Source organism: Ustilaginoidea virens, chromosome 3 (assembly GCF_000687475.1).
Source record: "Ustilaginoidea virens chromosome 3, complete sequence".
NCBI lineage: Eukaryota > Fungi > Ascomycota > Sordariomycetes > Hypocreales > Clavicipitaceae > Ustilaginoidea > Ustilaginoidea virens.
The window spans coordinates 2,814,173-2,830,628 of NC_057318.1; the positions used below are offsets into that span (position 1 = coordinate 2,814,173).

The 16,456-nt window shown below is 43.1% G+C and overlaps 2 protein-coding genes across 2 annotated transcripts; one reads left to right on the forward strand and one right to left on the reverse strand.

Moving 5' to 3' along the window:
- Positions 1 to 9,277: 9,277 nt before the first annotated feature.
- Positions 9,278 to 10,229, forward strand: UV8b_03772 (uncharacterized protein; the record flags this gene model as incomplete). Its single annotated transcript, XM_043141270.1, has 3 exons — positions 9,278 to 9,356; positions 9,609 to 9,947; positions 10,042 to 10,229. The coding sequence occupies 3 exons, from the start codon at positions 9,278 to 9,280 to the stop codon at positions 10,227 to 10,229; spliced, it is 606 nt and encodes a 201-aa protein (XP_042997204.1).
- A 1,174-nt stretch (positions 10,230 to 11,403) lies between these two features.
- Positions 11,404 to 13,683, reverse strand: UV8b_03773 (uncharacterized protein; the record flags this gene model as incomplete). Its single annotated transcript, XM_043141271.1, has 1 exon — positions 11,404 to 13,683. The coding sequence occupies one exon, from the start codon at positions 13,681 to 13,683 to the stop codon at positions 11,404 to 11,406; it is 2,280 nt and encodes a 759-aa protein (XP_042997205.1).
- Positions 13,684 to 16,456: the final 2,773 nt, after the last annotated feature.

Sequence of the window (16,456 nt, forward strand, 5' to 3'; positions counted from 1 at the left end):
CATATCTTCTGGTATATTGAATATCCTAATAATATTCGGTAATATCCCCTTCTACATTTTTAATAGCGGCACCCCCTTTCTCTATTCTATTACGGATATAGATAGGATGGGCGTAAAGCTAGATAATATTAATAACTTACTTATCAAAGGGGATATTAAGGTTCCAATTATTAGGAAATAGGGACACCTATAGTGGACTCTTAATGCCACAGATACTATAGCTTTCCATCTATCGTTATAGGAAATCTATTAGCTATATCGTCGATTCGGGCACCCCTCTATTAATAGGCTCTCTAAATTGCTTTAATGGGCTGGTTATAATAATATTAACTATAATATCATCGAGAGCATTACCTATATATACTATCAATGCTAGATGAACGCAAAGGCACCCAGCCGATTTAAATTTACGCTTAAGGATAACGATACTAGCCAATTCAACTACGAAATAATCATCAATATCCTTTATATTAATAATCGGCCGGTATTGCATGTTATAGATGCCGCGATAAGCTTCTAGGCAGCTAGATTTCTTAATCCACAAAGGCAGAAGGCCCACGATATTTGGAATACCCTTAAGGAATACTGGATTGATACCTACCTTAGCCTACCGGATTAGATAGTCCACGATACCGGATTAAACTTTGCTTCCGCCGAATTCCGTTATAATGCCCGGCTTCTATCTATCAATATGGATGAAATTCCTATAGAAGCCCATAATAGTATTAGCAAAGTCGAAAGATACCACGCCCTATTACGCTAAGCCTATACTATTATTGATAACGAAGTAGGCGATTAAATAACAAGGGAATAGAAACTACAGCTAGCTATTAAAGCCGTTAATGATTCTACTAGGCCTAACGGCCTCGTACCTATGTTACTAGTCTTTAGAGTATATCCCCGACTTACGGATGACTCACCCCCTAGCCTATTAGTATCATAATGTGCCTTAATATTACGAAAGGCTACTAACGAAGCTAGGAAATGCCTCGCTAAGCGACAGGTTCGCGATGCCCTCGCCTAATGGAACGGCCCGAACACGTGGCCTATCTACCGACTACCCCTATAGTCCGACGTATGGGTATGGAGAGAAAAGGGTAGATAGCACAGGCCGTACCGGCTAATCAGCCTTAAAGGTAAGACCTATATTGTGCAGATGCTATATAGCCCCGTTAAGTTCCGGTCAACGGTCGTCAAACCCTATAACCACGACCCCGATATAGACGATCCCGAAGATATCGTTTATGCTAAAGGCCCGGCCCGTCCCGGCAGGATAGAAGTCAGGATACCGGCTGCAGCCGCACCTACAGCCGCGATATATCCATCGCCAGCTACTAGCCCTGATCAAATCAGGCTAGTATTACCAGTAAGGGTGGTATCCGACGTTATAATTAATAAGGACCAAGAAGAGGCTCTCGTCAATGCTATTACTTCTAATACCATTATTGGCGCCTCTTTCCTGACTATTAAAGAGTAAGCCGACCTGTAGCTTACTAGCTAATTACGCCGGGAAGGCAAGATTACGACCCCTAGAGACCCTTTTAAGCAGTCGGACCGTATAGAGATTAAAGCATTATAGGCCCGTAATATATTCAGATTTGTCACCTTTGATATCAGTCAATATAGAGCCTAATGCCTATTCAACTCACGTATAGTACGGGAAATCAAAGGTAAAGGCACGGATACGCCGTATGAGAAATCACGACTCGTCATATAAGGTCATAGTAATAATAAAAAGCAATTAATATTAACTTAGTCCCCTACAATCTAATGGGCTAGTTAACGGCTACTTATATTATTGGCCCCATTACTATAACGCTCTCACAGCCTATTCCTTTAGATACGTAATATTACGTAGGCTTACGTATAATCTTCTATAACCCTTAATCGTTTAATTATCGCTAAGCTACTTAAGCAAATAGCGCATTAATACCCCGATAATACGATTATAGAAGTAGTCAAGCCACTATACGGAATAGCTAAGGCAGGCACCCACTGGTGGGCAATATACTTCCGGCACTATCGCGAGAAGTTAGGCATAACTATATCAACCTATGACCCCTGTTTGCTGATATCCGCTGGTAATGACGATACTGACCGCACTAGCAATACTGACTGTACTGACGTTCCTGACCGCGATACTACCATATGCTTCGGTATCGTGGGTATGCAGACTGACGATACCCTCGGACTTAGTGACGATGCTTTCTTCCAATAGGAGGAATTAGAGCTTACTAAGGCAGGCTTCAACGCTAAGCCTAAGATGAAGCTATCACCAACCGTGCCCCTGATATTCAACGGGTGTGTGCTGATGGCCAATGCTGACGGTATGATATTATGCCAGAAAGGTTAAAGTAAGAAGATCGCGACTATTGACAAGAATGCGCCTATGGCCTAGCGTAATTATATCGAACAACGCGCTCGCGGTGCTTATATGGCTACGGTCTGCCAGCCTGAGGCGTCTTTCGATCTATCCGTTGCGGCACAATATTAACAGCCTAACCCTAAGGATATCGCGAGGTTGAATAAGCGCCTTTAATGGCAGCGCGATAACCAGGATCGTAGCTTACGGTACATCAATTTGGCCTTTACTATAGCTAAGATCTTTGTATTTGTTAATGGATCCTTTGCTAACAATAAAGATTTAAGCTCCCAGATTGGTTATGTGATTGTAATAGGGAATGAGGCAGATACTATAGATAATGCCTTCCAGCTAACCGGTAACATCATTACTTATAGCTCTATAAAGAGCAAGCGGGTAACGCGCAGTGCATTCGCTTCGGAGCTGTATAGTATGGTGTAAGGGGTCGATATCGCATATGCGATAGGCACGACCCTCAATATGATTACCAGCAGGCTGGGATTGCCGAAGATCCCTACGGTTGTGTATACAGATTCGTTTTCGCTATACGAATGCCTTATTAAGCTGGGTACTACCAAGGAAAAGAGGCTTATGATAGATATTATGGTCCTACGACAGTCATACGAGCGCCGGGAGATTTATAAGATCTGTTGGATCAATAGGAATGATAATCTCGCCGACGCAATAACTAAGGGAACGCCTAATAAAGCCCTTGAGACCTTTATCGACCAAAATCAGGCTGTTATACGTGTAGAAGGGTGGGTAAAGAGGCCGGTCAATATCTGACTGCGTTTGGAAGGTATTGGTGATATAATGAGTGGCAAGTGTGTGGATTTTCCTATATTTAATGTTGTGTTTAATGCGGCCGTTTTTCCTATGTTTACTGCTGCCCCTTTTCTGCGATATTCAATATACCGGCTGTACGGTATGAGCCTGTATAAGCCGGCTGCGTGGCGCGACGGCGTTATCGGCGGCATAACCTACCGAGACTGCGCCGCACTTTTCTTTCTATGTGTGCGCCTTACATCCTAGCGATTCCGATGTTTGCTTCTATAAAGAGAGAAGCTGCCAGTATCGGAATCGCTGTCGCAAGGTGCCCAATTGGGCACTAATTGGGCATATTGCGACGGATGTGCCGCGCACACCCGATGCGCACGATGTGGCCACTTTGGCCCCTTTTGCCCCTTTACCCCTGAGCCCGGTAGGGCACGCGGGCAGCCCGGCCCGACTGCGCCGATGCATGTGACAGCGGCACGCACAAAAAGGCCACATCGTGTAATTACTCTTTTGCTTCCTTTCTTTCCTCTTAGTTAATCAGTCATAATCAAAGAAGTAATCATACCTTTGACCGGTGACCTCACGGTACTTGATACCACGCGCGCAACCCTACGTACAACTGGGTACCCCTTGGTGAAACCAACAATAGAGGAACTTAAAATAGTATTAGGTATAAAAGGGATTAATAGAATGAATAGAAGAACTAATAATTCGAAAGCCTTAGTATTATAGAAACTATTATTAATAAACTTATTGCTTTGCTATTTAGCGTCTTTTAAACTAATTCCTAGTGATTGGAAACTTATATGGAGTTAATTTAACCGATGGAGTATAGGGAGATACTCCTATATTAGGAGGAATTTTATTCCTATAATAATTAAAGTGTTAAGGATTCGGGCTACGCCTGTCTCATACTACTAAAGACAAGCTCACAGTAAGTGCGTGCGGCTAGTGTGATATAGGTGTCAATTGTACTAAGTCAAAGTAACTTGGTATAATACGTACTCTTTTGGCCGTATAGTTAAGAGGGTAGGTTTTTTACCTGGCGATGTGCGCAGATACCCGCTTAGAGCCTAATTGGGCCATATCGTTACATAAAGAAAGAGAAAATAAAGGTTTAGAATTCGAATAGGCGATATAAAAAGAGGAAAATAATCTAAAGAGATAGGAGGATTAAGAATTAGATTTATTCGAAATTTTTTGCAGATCTATAGGTGATAATTAATAGTATTTAGAATAGGAGGATAAGATATACCCTTTTGATATAAAAGCGATAAAATATTTATTTAATTCGAAGATATCTAACTTCTTAAAGCTATAATATACTATAGGAATTAGCGACGATAGGAAAGAGATAGAATACATAATACTAATAGATAAAGCTAAATAACTAACTCTATTAATTTATATAAGAAAACCGTTTTTAAAGGGGTACCCCTTCCGATTTCGAAATTTATATATAAATCGACTATTGATAATTATACTAAATGAAATAGTCTATTTATGGTTTAAATAATCCGGTATTTTATTAGGGAATAGGGTGGGGTTAATAATTTAATAAATACTTATTAAACGGTTATGCTATATATATAAGGACTGTTTTATTAATAAACTAAAAGATATTCGCACTATAGACTTAATATAATACTATATCCCTCTGATATTAGATGCTAAATTAAAGAAAGTAAAATAGTTTCATTATATAATAGCTTATCGATAATTCTCTAAAAAGGTTTTCCCAGCAATAGAGAAAGCAGTAGTAATATATCGAGATATTTCTAAATAGATAGCGCTAACGCTTTTTATTAATAAGCCGGGATAAAAGAAAGTCTTACTATCTAAAAAGGTTTTTCGTATAGTTTATAACTTCCGAGATATAAATAATAATTTAATTAAACCTGCTTATCTATGTTATAATATAGAGGTAGATATAGATTCGGTTTACTATAGAAGGTTAATAATTTTCTTATAAGTAGATACTTCAAATAGATTTTAGGCTATAGAAGTATACCTACTAGATAAATATAAAACGGCATTTTCCTGCCCTAATAGTATATATATTTATAATAATATGCTATAGGGCTTAATGGGGTCATCTGCGATATATACCCGATTTGGAGATATAGTATTTAGATACCTTTTCTTTTAGGACGGAATAGAATCAGAATTAATTCTAGGCTATATAGAGGATATCTAAATATTATTCTCTATCTATATAGATAACTATTATATTGCATTAGAGATTTAGGAAGACTACTTTAATTTCTTATAGAAGAGATATTTTCTAAGAGTAGCTTAGGTATTAATCGGCTTAAGCGGGAAAAAGATTACTTTCTTTATATTAAAGGTAGATTATATTAGGTTTTCTATTAAAGATAGTAGGATATAATTAGTAAAGAAATATAGGGAAAAATTCATTCGAATAGCGGAATACTTTAATAAAAATCCACTAAAGACCTAGGATAAAGTTCTAACCCTTATATATTTAACTCTATTTTTATATAAATTTATTTTAGGAAGGTTAGATTTAGTTCGAATAGTTAAATTAATATTCTTTTATATTAATTATAAGATAATAAAAATAGGCAGATAATCTGTATAAAAAGAGGAAATATTTTAAGATCAATTAGTCTAGATAACTAAAGCAAATTTGGTATTCTTAGCTATCTATTATAGCATTTAGGTAAATACTACTTTTAGTATCTGGCTGGGAATCTAATTCTATCTTGTAATAAATACCTTAGATATTAATATAGGGGGTATTTTATTTTAGTTAGAAGATATTGAACCTAAAATACTAATAGATAATTCGAATTAAATAAAGGTTAGAATTATTATATAGCTATTATATAAGTTAGGAAACGCTAAGAAATATTATACTATACTAGAAAAAGAGATATTAGCTATTATAGTAGGATTAAAAGAAGTTAAATAGCTAATAGAAAGATCCCTATACCCAATTAAAGTCTATATAAACTATAAGAGGATTGTAGATTCTATAGTAAATTTGGGAGAAACTTATAGGAAAGTTATAAGATAGATTAACTTATTATAAGAATCTAATATCGAATATATTTATCGGCTGAATACGATAAAAATTATGAAAATTATAGATAGAATATCTAGATTGCTAAATATATTAAGATTAGAACCTATAGAGTTAAAATGGAGAATAGGAATAGAAGTTAAATTAAGATTAATAAAACTAGTGGTAAATATTATAATAGAATCTAAATTAGTGCTATTGGAAAGAGGAATATTAAATTAAAAGGCTATTAAAAAATTATCTATCGAATTTCGCCTATAGCTTAAATTAACTTAGTACGGAGAAATACTTATAGCAATAATATATAGTTATAATACTATTACCCTAGATAGAAGAAGACTTATATAAAAACGTTTACTAAAGTACCGACTTATCGATCGAAGGTTATATTAGCTAGAAATAAATAAATCCTTAGTAGAATATATTTTAAAAGGTAGGATATCAATTAAACTATAAGCCTTTTATAATACAAAGGGATACTTCGGTCTAGTAATTATATTATAGGCTATTTAAGGGAAATTCTATTAGCCTTTAAGAACTAAAGATATTAAGATATATTATTAGTTATACTTAGTATATTAATAAATAGGACTTAAGATCGTAAGAGCTAATCCAAAATCTATTATAGTTTTAGAACTATAGGAGATAATCGCAATAGACTATTTAGGCCTTATTATACTAAAAATAAGAGAGGGAGAAATATATATTTTAGTAGTAGTAGACTATACTATTAGATTTCTTTTAATGTAGACTTATATTAAGGCAATAGGAATCGCGGTAATAGAAGCTTAGGGAAAATACTAGGGATTAATATTCGGATAGCCAAAAAGGATCTATTATAATAATAAATCCTATTTTAAAAATTAACTTTTTTAAGCTATAGGAGAAAAGTATAGAATATAGGTAACTTTCGGACTAGTCTTATATCTAGCTTCTATAGGACTAGCCGAAAGAAATATATAATTTATAAAGAACTAACTAATAAAGTAGGCTATAGAAAGGAATAGAATATTATTAGAATCGTAGAATTAGGCTATCCCTTCTATTATAGTAGTACTAAATAATCGATATATAACTATAGTTAGAATATCTTTAGCTATATTAATATTCGGTTTTAAATTATTTTCTTAATATAATAGCATAATTAAGTAGGATTAAAATAAGGCTGATAAGCTAGAGATAACTGATAATAAGCTTATTTAAGATATAAATTTATTAATAATCGACCGAAGAGAGGAGAAATAAAAAAAAGTATAAAACTAAAGAGTATCCTTTCTATCTAATAAAGTTAATAAAGTTCTATATAACTTTAAAGTTGGCGATAGAGTTTAAGAGAAAATAGATAAAGAAAATAAGTAAAAGGGAAAATTTTATAAAATTTGGGAAAACCTATTAAGAGTTATTAAAGTTTTATTATCGGTTATTTATGCAATAGAGCCAATTTAGGGAGGAATAAAAAGAAAGATATATATAGACGATTTAAAAGGCATTATCGATTAGCTAGAATATTTATAACCTCTATAACTAAATATATAGGATTTAGTAGAATAATTAGATAAAAGAGAGGCTAAAAATTTAGAAGAATAATATAGAAAATTAAAAGTTATAGCTGGGGATAGCTATAATAGCTTCCCTTACTTTATCTTTACCTTTATAGGATAGGGCAGATAATACCTATATATTATATATCTGCCCTTTCTTTTTTTCTTTCTTTTTCTCCCTTTTATATTTCCTTAATACGACTTTCGGTCTTAGTAGTAATAGTTTCCTTTTATTTATTTTTTTTCCTCTCCTAGTAGTAATAGTTCTTCTTTTTATATTTCTTTACTACGGAATTTAGACCTTATAATAGCAGTATGATATACCTTTGCTTCTTGCAATAATAGTATAGTATTTTTTTTACCTTAAAGATAAATCTAGAAATATTCGAGGGTAGTACTATATTTACTAAAACGGAAAAGGTTTTTTCTTCGAATAAGGACTATATCGAGTAAATAGGAGAAAAAGCTATAACTAATGATACTATTATACTTAATAATACCGTCGATAAAGGTATATAGGAAAATATAGAGGAAATAAGGAATTACTCCCCTGGAAGGCTATATACCGAATTTGCATATTATTTTCGAGAATAATTTAAGTACCTCCCCTTACTATTAAGAAAAATCGAAGTATAGTAAGTATTTAGTATAATATTATTCGCTTCCTTGTTAAAAATCCCTATAAAGAATAAATTAATTATAGGGATAAAGTCGCTAAATAGGATATATAACCTAGATATAATGATTCGGTCTGCTATTATAAAAATTCTATAGAAGGAAGATATCCTCGTTCGATATAATAAATAGGATAAATCGAATGCAATCAAATATTATATAAAAGTGCTAGAAAAGATCTACTATTATAGAGTAGACTTATTTAATTTGCTATGAGAACCAAAGGAGGCTATAATAGTACGGATAAAGAAAAGAAAAATAAATAAAATAATAGAAGAAGGCGTAAATACTATAAAAAGAATAAGATATACGAATAATAAGGAAGATAATATAATTAGAGCAGCTATTATTATTGCAGAGGTAATAAAAATAGGGATCGAAAAGATCGCTAATGTGTTGAGGGAGTGAATTTGTTATCGATAATAGTTTTTATTTTTTTGCTTATATTTGATAGAAGGAATATTATTCTTTTGTATTGGTAGTGTTGTGGGTAATACTATAAAAGAAAGGGGGGATCCTATTAAAGGGATAAATAGTGGGGTTTCTAGATTAGATTAGCTCGAGGAAAAGCAACCATCCTATACAATACATTTTGGCCCCATGGTCAGTGGAAAGAATTCACTTGTTAAGTCTAATGTCAACTACACTTAGGTATGTATGTACCCAAGGTACCTGCTGCTGCCCCTCCTTTCCTCTCCCAGCCGTCCTTCAAGTTCTTCGAGTTCCCAAGGTCCCCCTCCCTCCCCCCCCCCCCCTCCATCCATTGCAATCTGACGTCGTGAGCATCTCCAAAACGCCCAAACGCACCCCAGTTCGGCTTCGCTTCCTCCCAGATCCAGATCCAGATACAAACCACAGTTTGGGACGCCTTGCGCCATGGACAGGCAGCAAGACCCCCCCGAGTTCATCCTCGACGTCTTCACGGACCCCCGCTCCCTCAGGGACGTTGTCAAAGGTCAGCAGCAACACCCCAACCCAACCCCGCCCCGTTGTGCCAGCTGGTCGCCAAGTTCGCCAAGTTCGCCAAGTTCGCCAGGCCGTCAGGTCGCCAGGTCGCCAGGTCGCCAGTCGCCACCACCAAAAAGAAAAACCAATTGACCAGACCCAAACTCCTCCTCAACCTCTGGATCCTGATTCCCTCGTGCACTGCCAAGGAAACCACACGTTCTAGCCGACGACATGCAATCCTAACACCTTCTTTAACCAGCTATCCTCCATACCATCTTCTTCACGCGGTTTTTCCCCTCCCTGGTTCCCCGCACTCGCGACGTGCTCGACCTCACCCTCCCCTACGTTGATGACAATGAGCTCGAGACCATGATCGACCAGCGCGCCTCGGCGCTCGAGCGCCAGCTCGACGCCGAGCGCTCCTCGGGCGGAGGCGGAAACCCCAACGCCAACGCCAACGGCGGCGGCCGCGGTCAGGTCGCCATACAGTTCTTCGAGAAGCGCCGTCGGAAGGCCTGGCTGTCGAGGGGCGACGAAGAAGTCTGCTGGGAGAGCTGGACCCTCAAGGTCACGGTTGCCGAACCCAGAACAGAAAGTGGTACGTCGTCTGCGCGCGCGTCTTCGCCTTGGGACAAGTCAGGGGAACGCTTGCGCTAACATTGATTTCATTCCCCCTCGCACCCCCGTCAAAGAACGAGCCAAAGTCCGACGTGCCATGGAGCAGACCCTTCTCACCACCGCAATGAAGATTGTCACCTTTGCCAACACCCACAAAGATCATATCCCCCCCATCACCACCCAGGGCGGCAATCCGTTCCCCTTCAAGATTAGCATTGACCAAAAGGAAACCGGATGGGCTGCGAGGATGAGAATCTACTGACTGAACACCCCCCCCCCCCCCCCCCCCCCCCCCCCCCCCCCCCCCCGCGTCAGCGTCTTTCCAGGGCGCAGCAGCAATCCATTTCGCAACCACTGGTGCTTTGTTGCTTGCTTTTCTTTTCTTTTCTTTTCTTTTCTTTTCTTTTCAACGACTTGGCCATGTTGTCACGATCCCGGACATGCATGTATATATAAAAGCCACGTACATATCTATTGGGCGCTAGTTTAGAGTGGAAGGGCGCACATGCACTTGCTGAATTGAAATAGATACCCCCTTGATTACTCGCTCCGCTTGGAACCTGAGCGAGCAACTTGCTCTGCGACTGCTGGGGAGTACTTTGCCTGTCGACACGTCCAACTTGTGAAAGGTTCGAGTACGGAGACCCAGCGACAGAGCAAAAACGACGTCATGGGTACTTTATACAGAAGCAACCGAACCGGTATTGGGAATTTCTTACAGCCACAAGAACACTTGAGCTAATGACGCCTCAGACCAATCTAAATGTACATTATTTGTTCAACGTAGTGGGTGAAATCAGTTCAACCCTTGACTCCTGTCATCCAAACGGGGCCAACAATACAAAAAAAAAAAAAAAAGAAAGAAAGAAAGAAAGAAGAAAGAAGAAAAACGATAAAAAAGAAGAGAAAGAAACAGCAAAAAAAAAAAAAAAGGAAAAAAAAAGAAAAAAAAAGAAAAAAAAGAGCAAAACGAGCAAAATGATCAAACACCATGTTCAGACCGTCGTCAACCAAGAAGCCTAAGCGTTACAGGCGCTGCAGCTACAATGCAAAAGAAAAAGAGCAAACGCCTGATGATTCCTGCAGCAAATCCAATGCCGAGAAGGTGACCCCCCTTCTTCCCAGCCCTTCCATATGTTCATCATTACCATAACAATTCAGCCGCGAAGCAAAAGCAAGTATTATGTATAGACATGCTGTACGGCGTCGTAGCCACGTATCAAACACTTCCCCCCTTTTCCCACCGAGCCAAGCTCCGCACACCTGCTCTGCTCACCGCGCAAGAACAGCCTGGCCAGAGAGTATGTATGCCTGGGCAGCCCAGCGGGGAATTCTTCGTCCCTCTCTCCTCGTCACTTCATTACATTCATAAGAATAAATAAAATAAGAAAAAAAAAAAAGACTTGAGAGTGATTCGACGTCTGCTTTCCAACAGTTCAAAAAGCAGTCGAGTAGCTTCGACTCAACGGAGGCTTACCGCCCCTCTGCTTTGGTTTTGAAGTTTGTGAGCCTGCTCCAATCTTTTCGAATCCCTGTAGAATGTCCAGACCAGTGAACTCTGAGCCTCCGCTGCCAAAGTCTGTGGAATCTAGTGCCAGTGAGGACCAATCGCCATCAGCGGGAGGGTCCAGCAGGGCCGAGAACTTGCTGGGCGAAGGCATTCGCGATGGCGACTGCTGCTGGAACAGCTTGAACGGTGAGCCGAGATCCTCGAATGCCTTGCTTGGCGTCTCCAAGAAACGTGACGGCGAGTTTTCCGGAAGCTTCAGGAGCGGCACTGAAGCCATCGACTTCTTCTTGACCGAGTTTGTCAGCTCACCAAGTGCCGAAGTGGATACGGATCGGTCTAATCGGGCTCGCTTGGCAGAGCGTTTGACGGGGGATCCGGCGTCTGCTGAACCAATGCCGGGAAGAATCGTCCCATCCAGGGCCGAGAAATCCTGAAAAATATCATATTCCGTGGATTGCATAGCCATGTCATCAAACGTGTACACAGCATCATCCAGGTTGAACGCGGGGCTCCACGGAATGCTGTCCTCTCCGATTCCAGCAACACGTCGCAGGGGCGACTGCAGCATGTGCCGCACCTTGTCGCGATGGATCCGCAAGTTGGTGTTTGGGGAAGCCGAGGGGGGCGGTCGGACGGGGGGCTTTATTTTCACGACCGGAGTAAGTGGTGGTAGCAGCTGATGTTCGTTTGCCCGGCGCAAGGGCGAGGACGAGATGGGCTCATACGTCGTCAAGGAACGAGACTTTGTGGGGCTAAACGGGGAAGAGTTGCGTATGCGGGCAATCTCCTCTTCAGCCCGACCTCGCTTGATGCGAGGCCGGTCGGCCTCTGACGTCAACAGCAGAGCTTTTTGATTGGGTCTCACGGCTGACGATTCCAAGGACGAAATGTAGCCGCTGTCATCCATGGATGCAAACTTGCGCTTGTGTGATCGAGAGATTGAAGACGCCAGGTTTCGAGCCACGGGAGGTGGCGTGCCACTTCGAACTTCGACATGACGCGACACTGGAGGCGAGGAGTGCATGTTGGCAGGGAGAGGAGAGTAGAGAGACGCCTCGGGAGGCAGGTCGCTCTCTACAACTTTATCAACAACGTCCTCGGTGCTCATGTTGTCCGAAACAGGGATCGTGGCGTCGGAAGAAAGCTCTGCTGGCATGGGCACGGTTGCCTGCGAGGTTGGGAGAGGCGGGAGCGCGCAGTGCATGGTAGACGACGGTGGGGGGGGTAGCGTGGGTTCCTGCGCTGGCATCGTCATGGTCATGGTCATGGTCATCGGCTGCGACGGTTCCAAGCGAGTGGACATGACTGGAAGATTTTCGGCAGTTGGGGCCGCCTTTCGGGTGGGCTTGTCCTTGAGGAATTGGTACTCGGTGCCGGGTTCGATACCCCAATAGTTGCCCTTGCCGGGATCGTCCTTGGGGCGCTCGATCTTGATGAAGTTCTTGTGCAGGCTGAGGTTGTGGCGAATACTGTTTTGCCAGCCCGCATCGGTGGGGTTGTAAAAGGAGTAGTTGTCGCTGATCCATTTGTAAATTTGGGCGAGAGTAAGTCGTCGACTGGGTGATCGAAGGATCGCCATGCCTATGAGTTGAGCATAGCTGTGCGCCGGTTTTGAGCCGTCATCTAGTATTTGGGGAAAGGAATCGTGGGGTGGGAGCGTCGCTTCGTCCGTCTTGAGCTTCTTGAGAGGCCTCGAATCTTTGATCGGTGCGGCATCCAGCAATATTCGCTTTCCGCTGGGTTTTTGAAAGTGGTTTTCGACGGAAAAATTGATGGCTGCGGGGGCGGGAAAGATTTGAGGATGAATATTCTCTTTGCCGTAGCTCATGACGTCGAAACAAGGCCGTTGAGGGCCCGTCTTGAACTTTGATAGATGCGGCTTCTTTTGCAGAGAGTCTGTCGTGGGTCCCCTGCACAGAGGCGGCGCCATTGATACCATGTTCAGCTTGTTGGCGTGCGAGGAAGGCTTGAGGGGTGACCGAGGCGACGACGACGAAGTCGCTTTGTGCGGCGACAAGCCTGTACTGGGCTTGTTGGGTGCGTAAAGGATGACGTTCGAATTCGAGCTGCTCAGGGGTCGGCGAGCAGGCTTTGTGACAGAAGGCATGGGGGCGTGGCTCGTCATGGGGGCAGTCCGATCCGACTTGTCGTCCTGGAAGATGAGCAGCGGCTCGTTTGGGCCGGAAAACGGCGTTACTCTAGCCATGCTGGCCAGGTTGAGCTCCAAGAGGGGGTGCTTGGTGCGCGTCGGTCTCTTGTCAATTCAACGTTTGTGTGAAGCAAGGTGGATGCTTTTGACGAGCGGGTTGGGTTAGTGAGAAGACGGGACAAGAAGGGGGGAAAAGGGAAAAAAAAAAAAGATGTAACAGGAAACAGGGCCGTTTGTCTCATGGTACAATGCGATCACTTGAAGCGATTGTACAGAGCAGTAAGCCGTGTGACATGGCAGAACGGCTCGGACGAGACAGACGATCAGGCGCCGACTAGGTCGAAATGAAACCATGACCTACCTGACTGAGCGAGGAAGGCTACCTACTACTTTGTTATAAACTGAATGCCGGTTTACAGGCAGCGATTTCCGATGAGTTTGACCAGGTGTGGTTGACGACTTCGTTTGCAACTTCCGAAGGGGTGGATCATGTGAAGCTGAAATGACGGCGAAATTTGACGCGTCGTAATGTCGTGAGCAGCGAAAGTCGGAAACGTCGTGCAGGTTGGAAACGCCAAAAAGGGAAATCAGATCAGAGCGAGCAAGGAGACTGGGGAAGGAAGGCAACCGTGGTAGTTTTGTTGGTAACGGCTCTGCGTGAAGCCCAGCGGAAAGAGGAGAAGAGGGGAGGGGGAGAGAGGGGAGGAGAGGGGAGGAGAGGAGACGAAGCAAGATGAAGCAAGCTGGGATGGATGGATGGTCGGGAAGGGAAGGGAGACTGTCGGCGAGAAGAAGTAGTAGTAGTCGTAGTAGTAGTAGTAGCAGTAGTAGGAGTAGTGTGTAGTAGTAGGAAGCAGGAAGACCTTTGGGAGGTGCGCCGCAAGCGCTAGAGGTACGGAGTAGGCTGCCTGCCCGGTATCAGGTACCTTGGGCACCTAACCTTTCGTAGGAGGTAGGTACTGGACAGGTACCGCAAGGTACCGCAAGGTAGCGGCAGGTAGCGGCAGGTAGGCGAAAGGGCGCCAGGGCACGAATGGGCTTGATGGGTTTTGCCCCGATCCAGCCAAGGGCGGGCCAAGCCAAGGTCGTCGGGCCTTGAAGCAGAGCAGGGTGGGTCGTGCCAAGCCAAGGATTGATTGGACGAGAGACGGCAGGGGTGTGTGCCGGGTGAGTGTATCTGCCGAATTGCTTGATGGAGACGCGAGAGTCTCGGGGGGAGATAAGAGAACAGAGAGAGAGAGAGAGAGAGAGAGAGAGGACGCTTCAATGGTGTGGGAGGACGGATGGATGGATGGATTGATGGTGGTGGTGGTGGTTATCTGGCGTGGTGCTCTGGAGCCTGGATCTGGCGCTGCCATCACCACGGGTCGCGCTGTGCCGCTAGCACGTCCAAGCTCGGCGAGGGACCTTGGAGCTACTTTTCACTACGCGGTCCGGGACAGATGACGCGCTCGCATGCTGCAGACCAGTCAGTGTTGCTGCAGACATGCCGCAGACATGCCGGCGACGCGCGCGTGTTGGCAAGCAAGGGCGTCGAGGGTTTCAGGAATGGAACAAGATGGAACAAGATGGGGCCGGCGAGATTTGGCTGTGGCGAACAGGCAATAGTTGCCGCCTGACTGACTGACAGACATGCTATGTTGTCTTGTCCGCCTTGGTGTTTGATGCGGTTTCCTCTGACGAGAAGCGACGAGCTAATCGACCTGCTTGGAAGTGCGCACGCGCAATCTTTTTTTTCTTTTTCTTTTTTTTTTTTTTCTCGCAGTTACGGAGCATGCATTCAGAATTCTAGGCAAAGCTCGGACATGTGGTTAGATTCGGGGGAAGATAGAGTTGACGCATACAACTTGATATACTGGATTGGATGGATCAACCAACTCCATGATGAATGACCTGCAGCTGGTGCGGCTGGGCTTTTCCCAAGGCAGCCGGCAGCCAGCCGCCACGCCAGCCACAAGGCACCTCAAAGGTTACATGGCAGTTGCCAGCTCTCTCGGGTACGGAGCACGGAGTTTTAGCCGCAGCACACTAGGCTAGGTACCTGCCTAAGGTAGGTAGATACAGGTAGGTAGGTAGGTACCTCTAGGTAGGAGGTGGGTAGGTAGGTACCTAAGGTAGTACCTACCTTACCTAACCTAACCTATCTTTAGCTGTGGTTCAATACGTAGGCTGGAGGCAGGAGGTATGCAAAGCTGGGCGGTGGTGTGTGACACTGCTCAGCCAAGATGCATACGAAAGCGCGTATCGCGGAGCCGGATTGGTCGTGCTGGAATCTTCACTGAAACGCACGTTACGCACTTGCGCGGCCGCAATCCTCTCCTCGCCTTTGCCTGGATCGAGAGGCGTTCCGTCGTGCGTGCGTGTGTGCGTGCGTGCGTGCGTCCATCTTGAGACTGGTTGGCGGACAAGAGCGACCCCAAACGACCACGAACGACCACGAACGACCACGAACGAACGAACGAACGAACGAACGACAGTGGCAAGTGATAGTTTCGACTTCTGACGTGCCAGTCCAGCCCACAGCCCCGATCGAGCCTTTTCCCACTTTTCATTGCCTGCAACCAAGACTTTCTTTCCAGCTCTCTCTTCTCTTCCCCTCTCTCCCCACCTCCCTCTCCCTCCCTTCCTCTCTTCCTTTCTCCCGGCTTTCCTTTCTTTTTTTTTTTTCCTTTTTTTTTCCTTTTTTTTTTCTCTTTTTCTTTTCTCCCCAACTTCCCAAGCAAAAGGAAGCGTGGAGCAGATGGTACCGACGGGGGCCGAATCCTGACAGGACGCACGGACTGGTGGACTCCCCGATCTCAGCCGCCCAACAGACGATTAAGTTTACTCG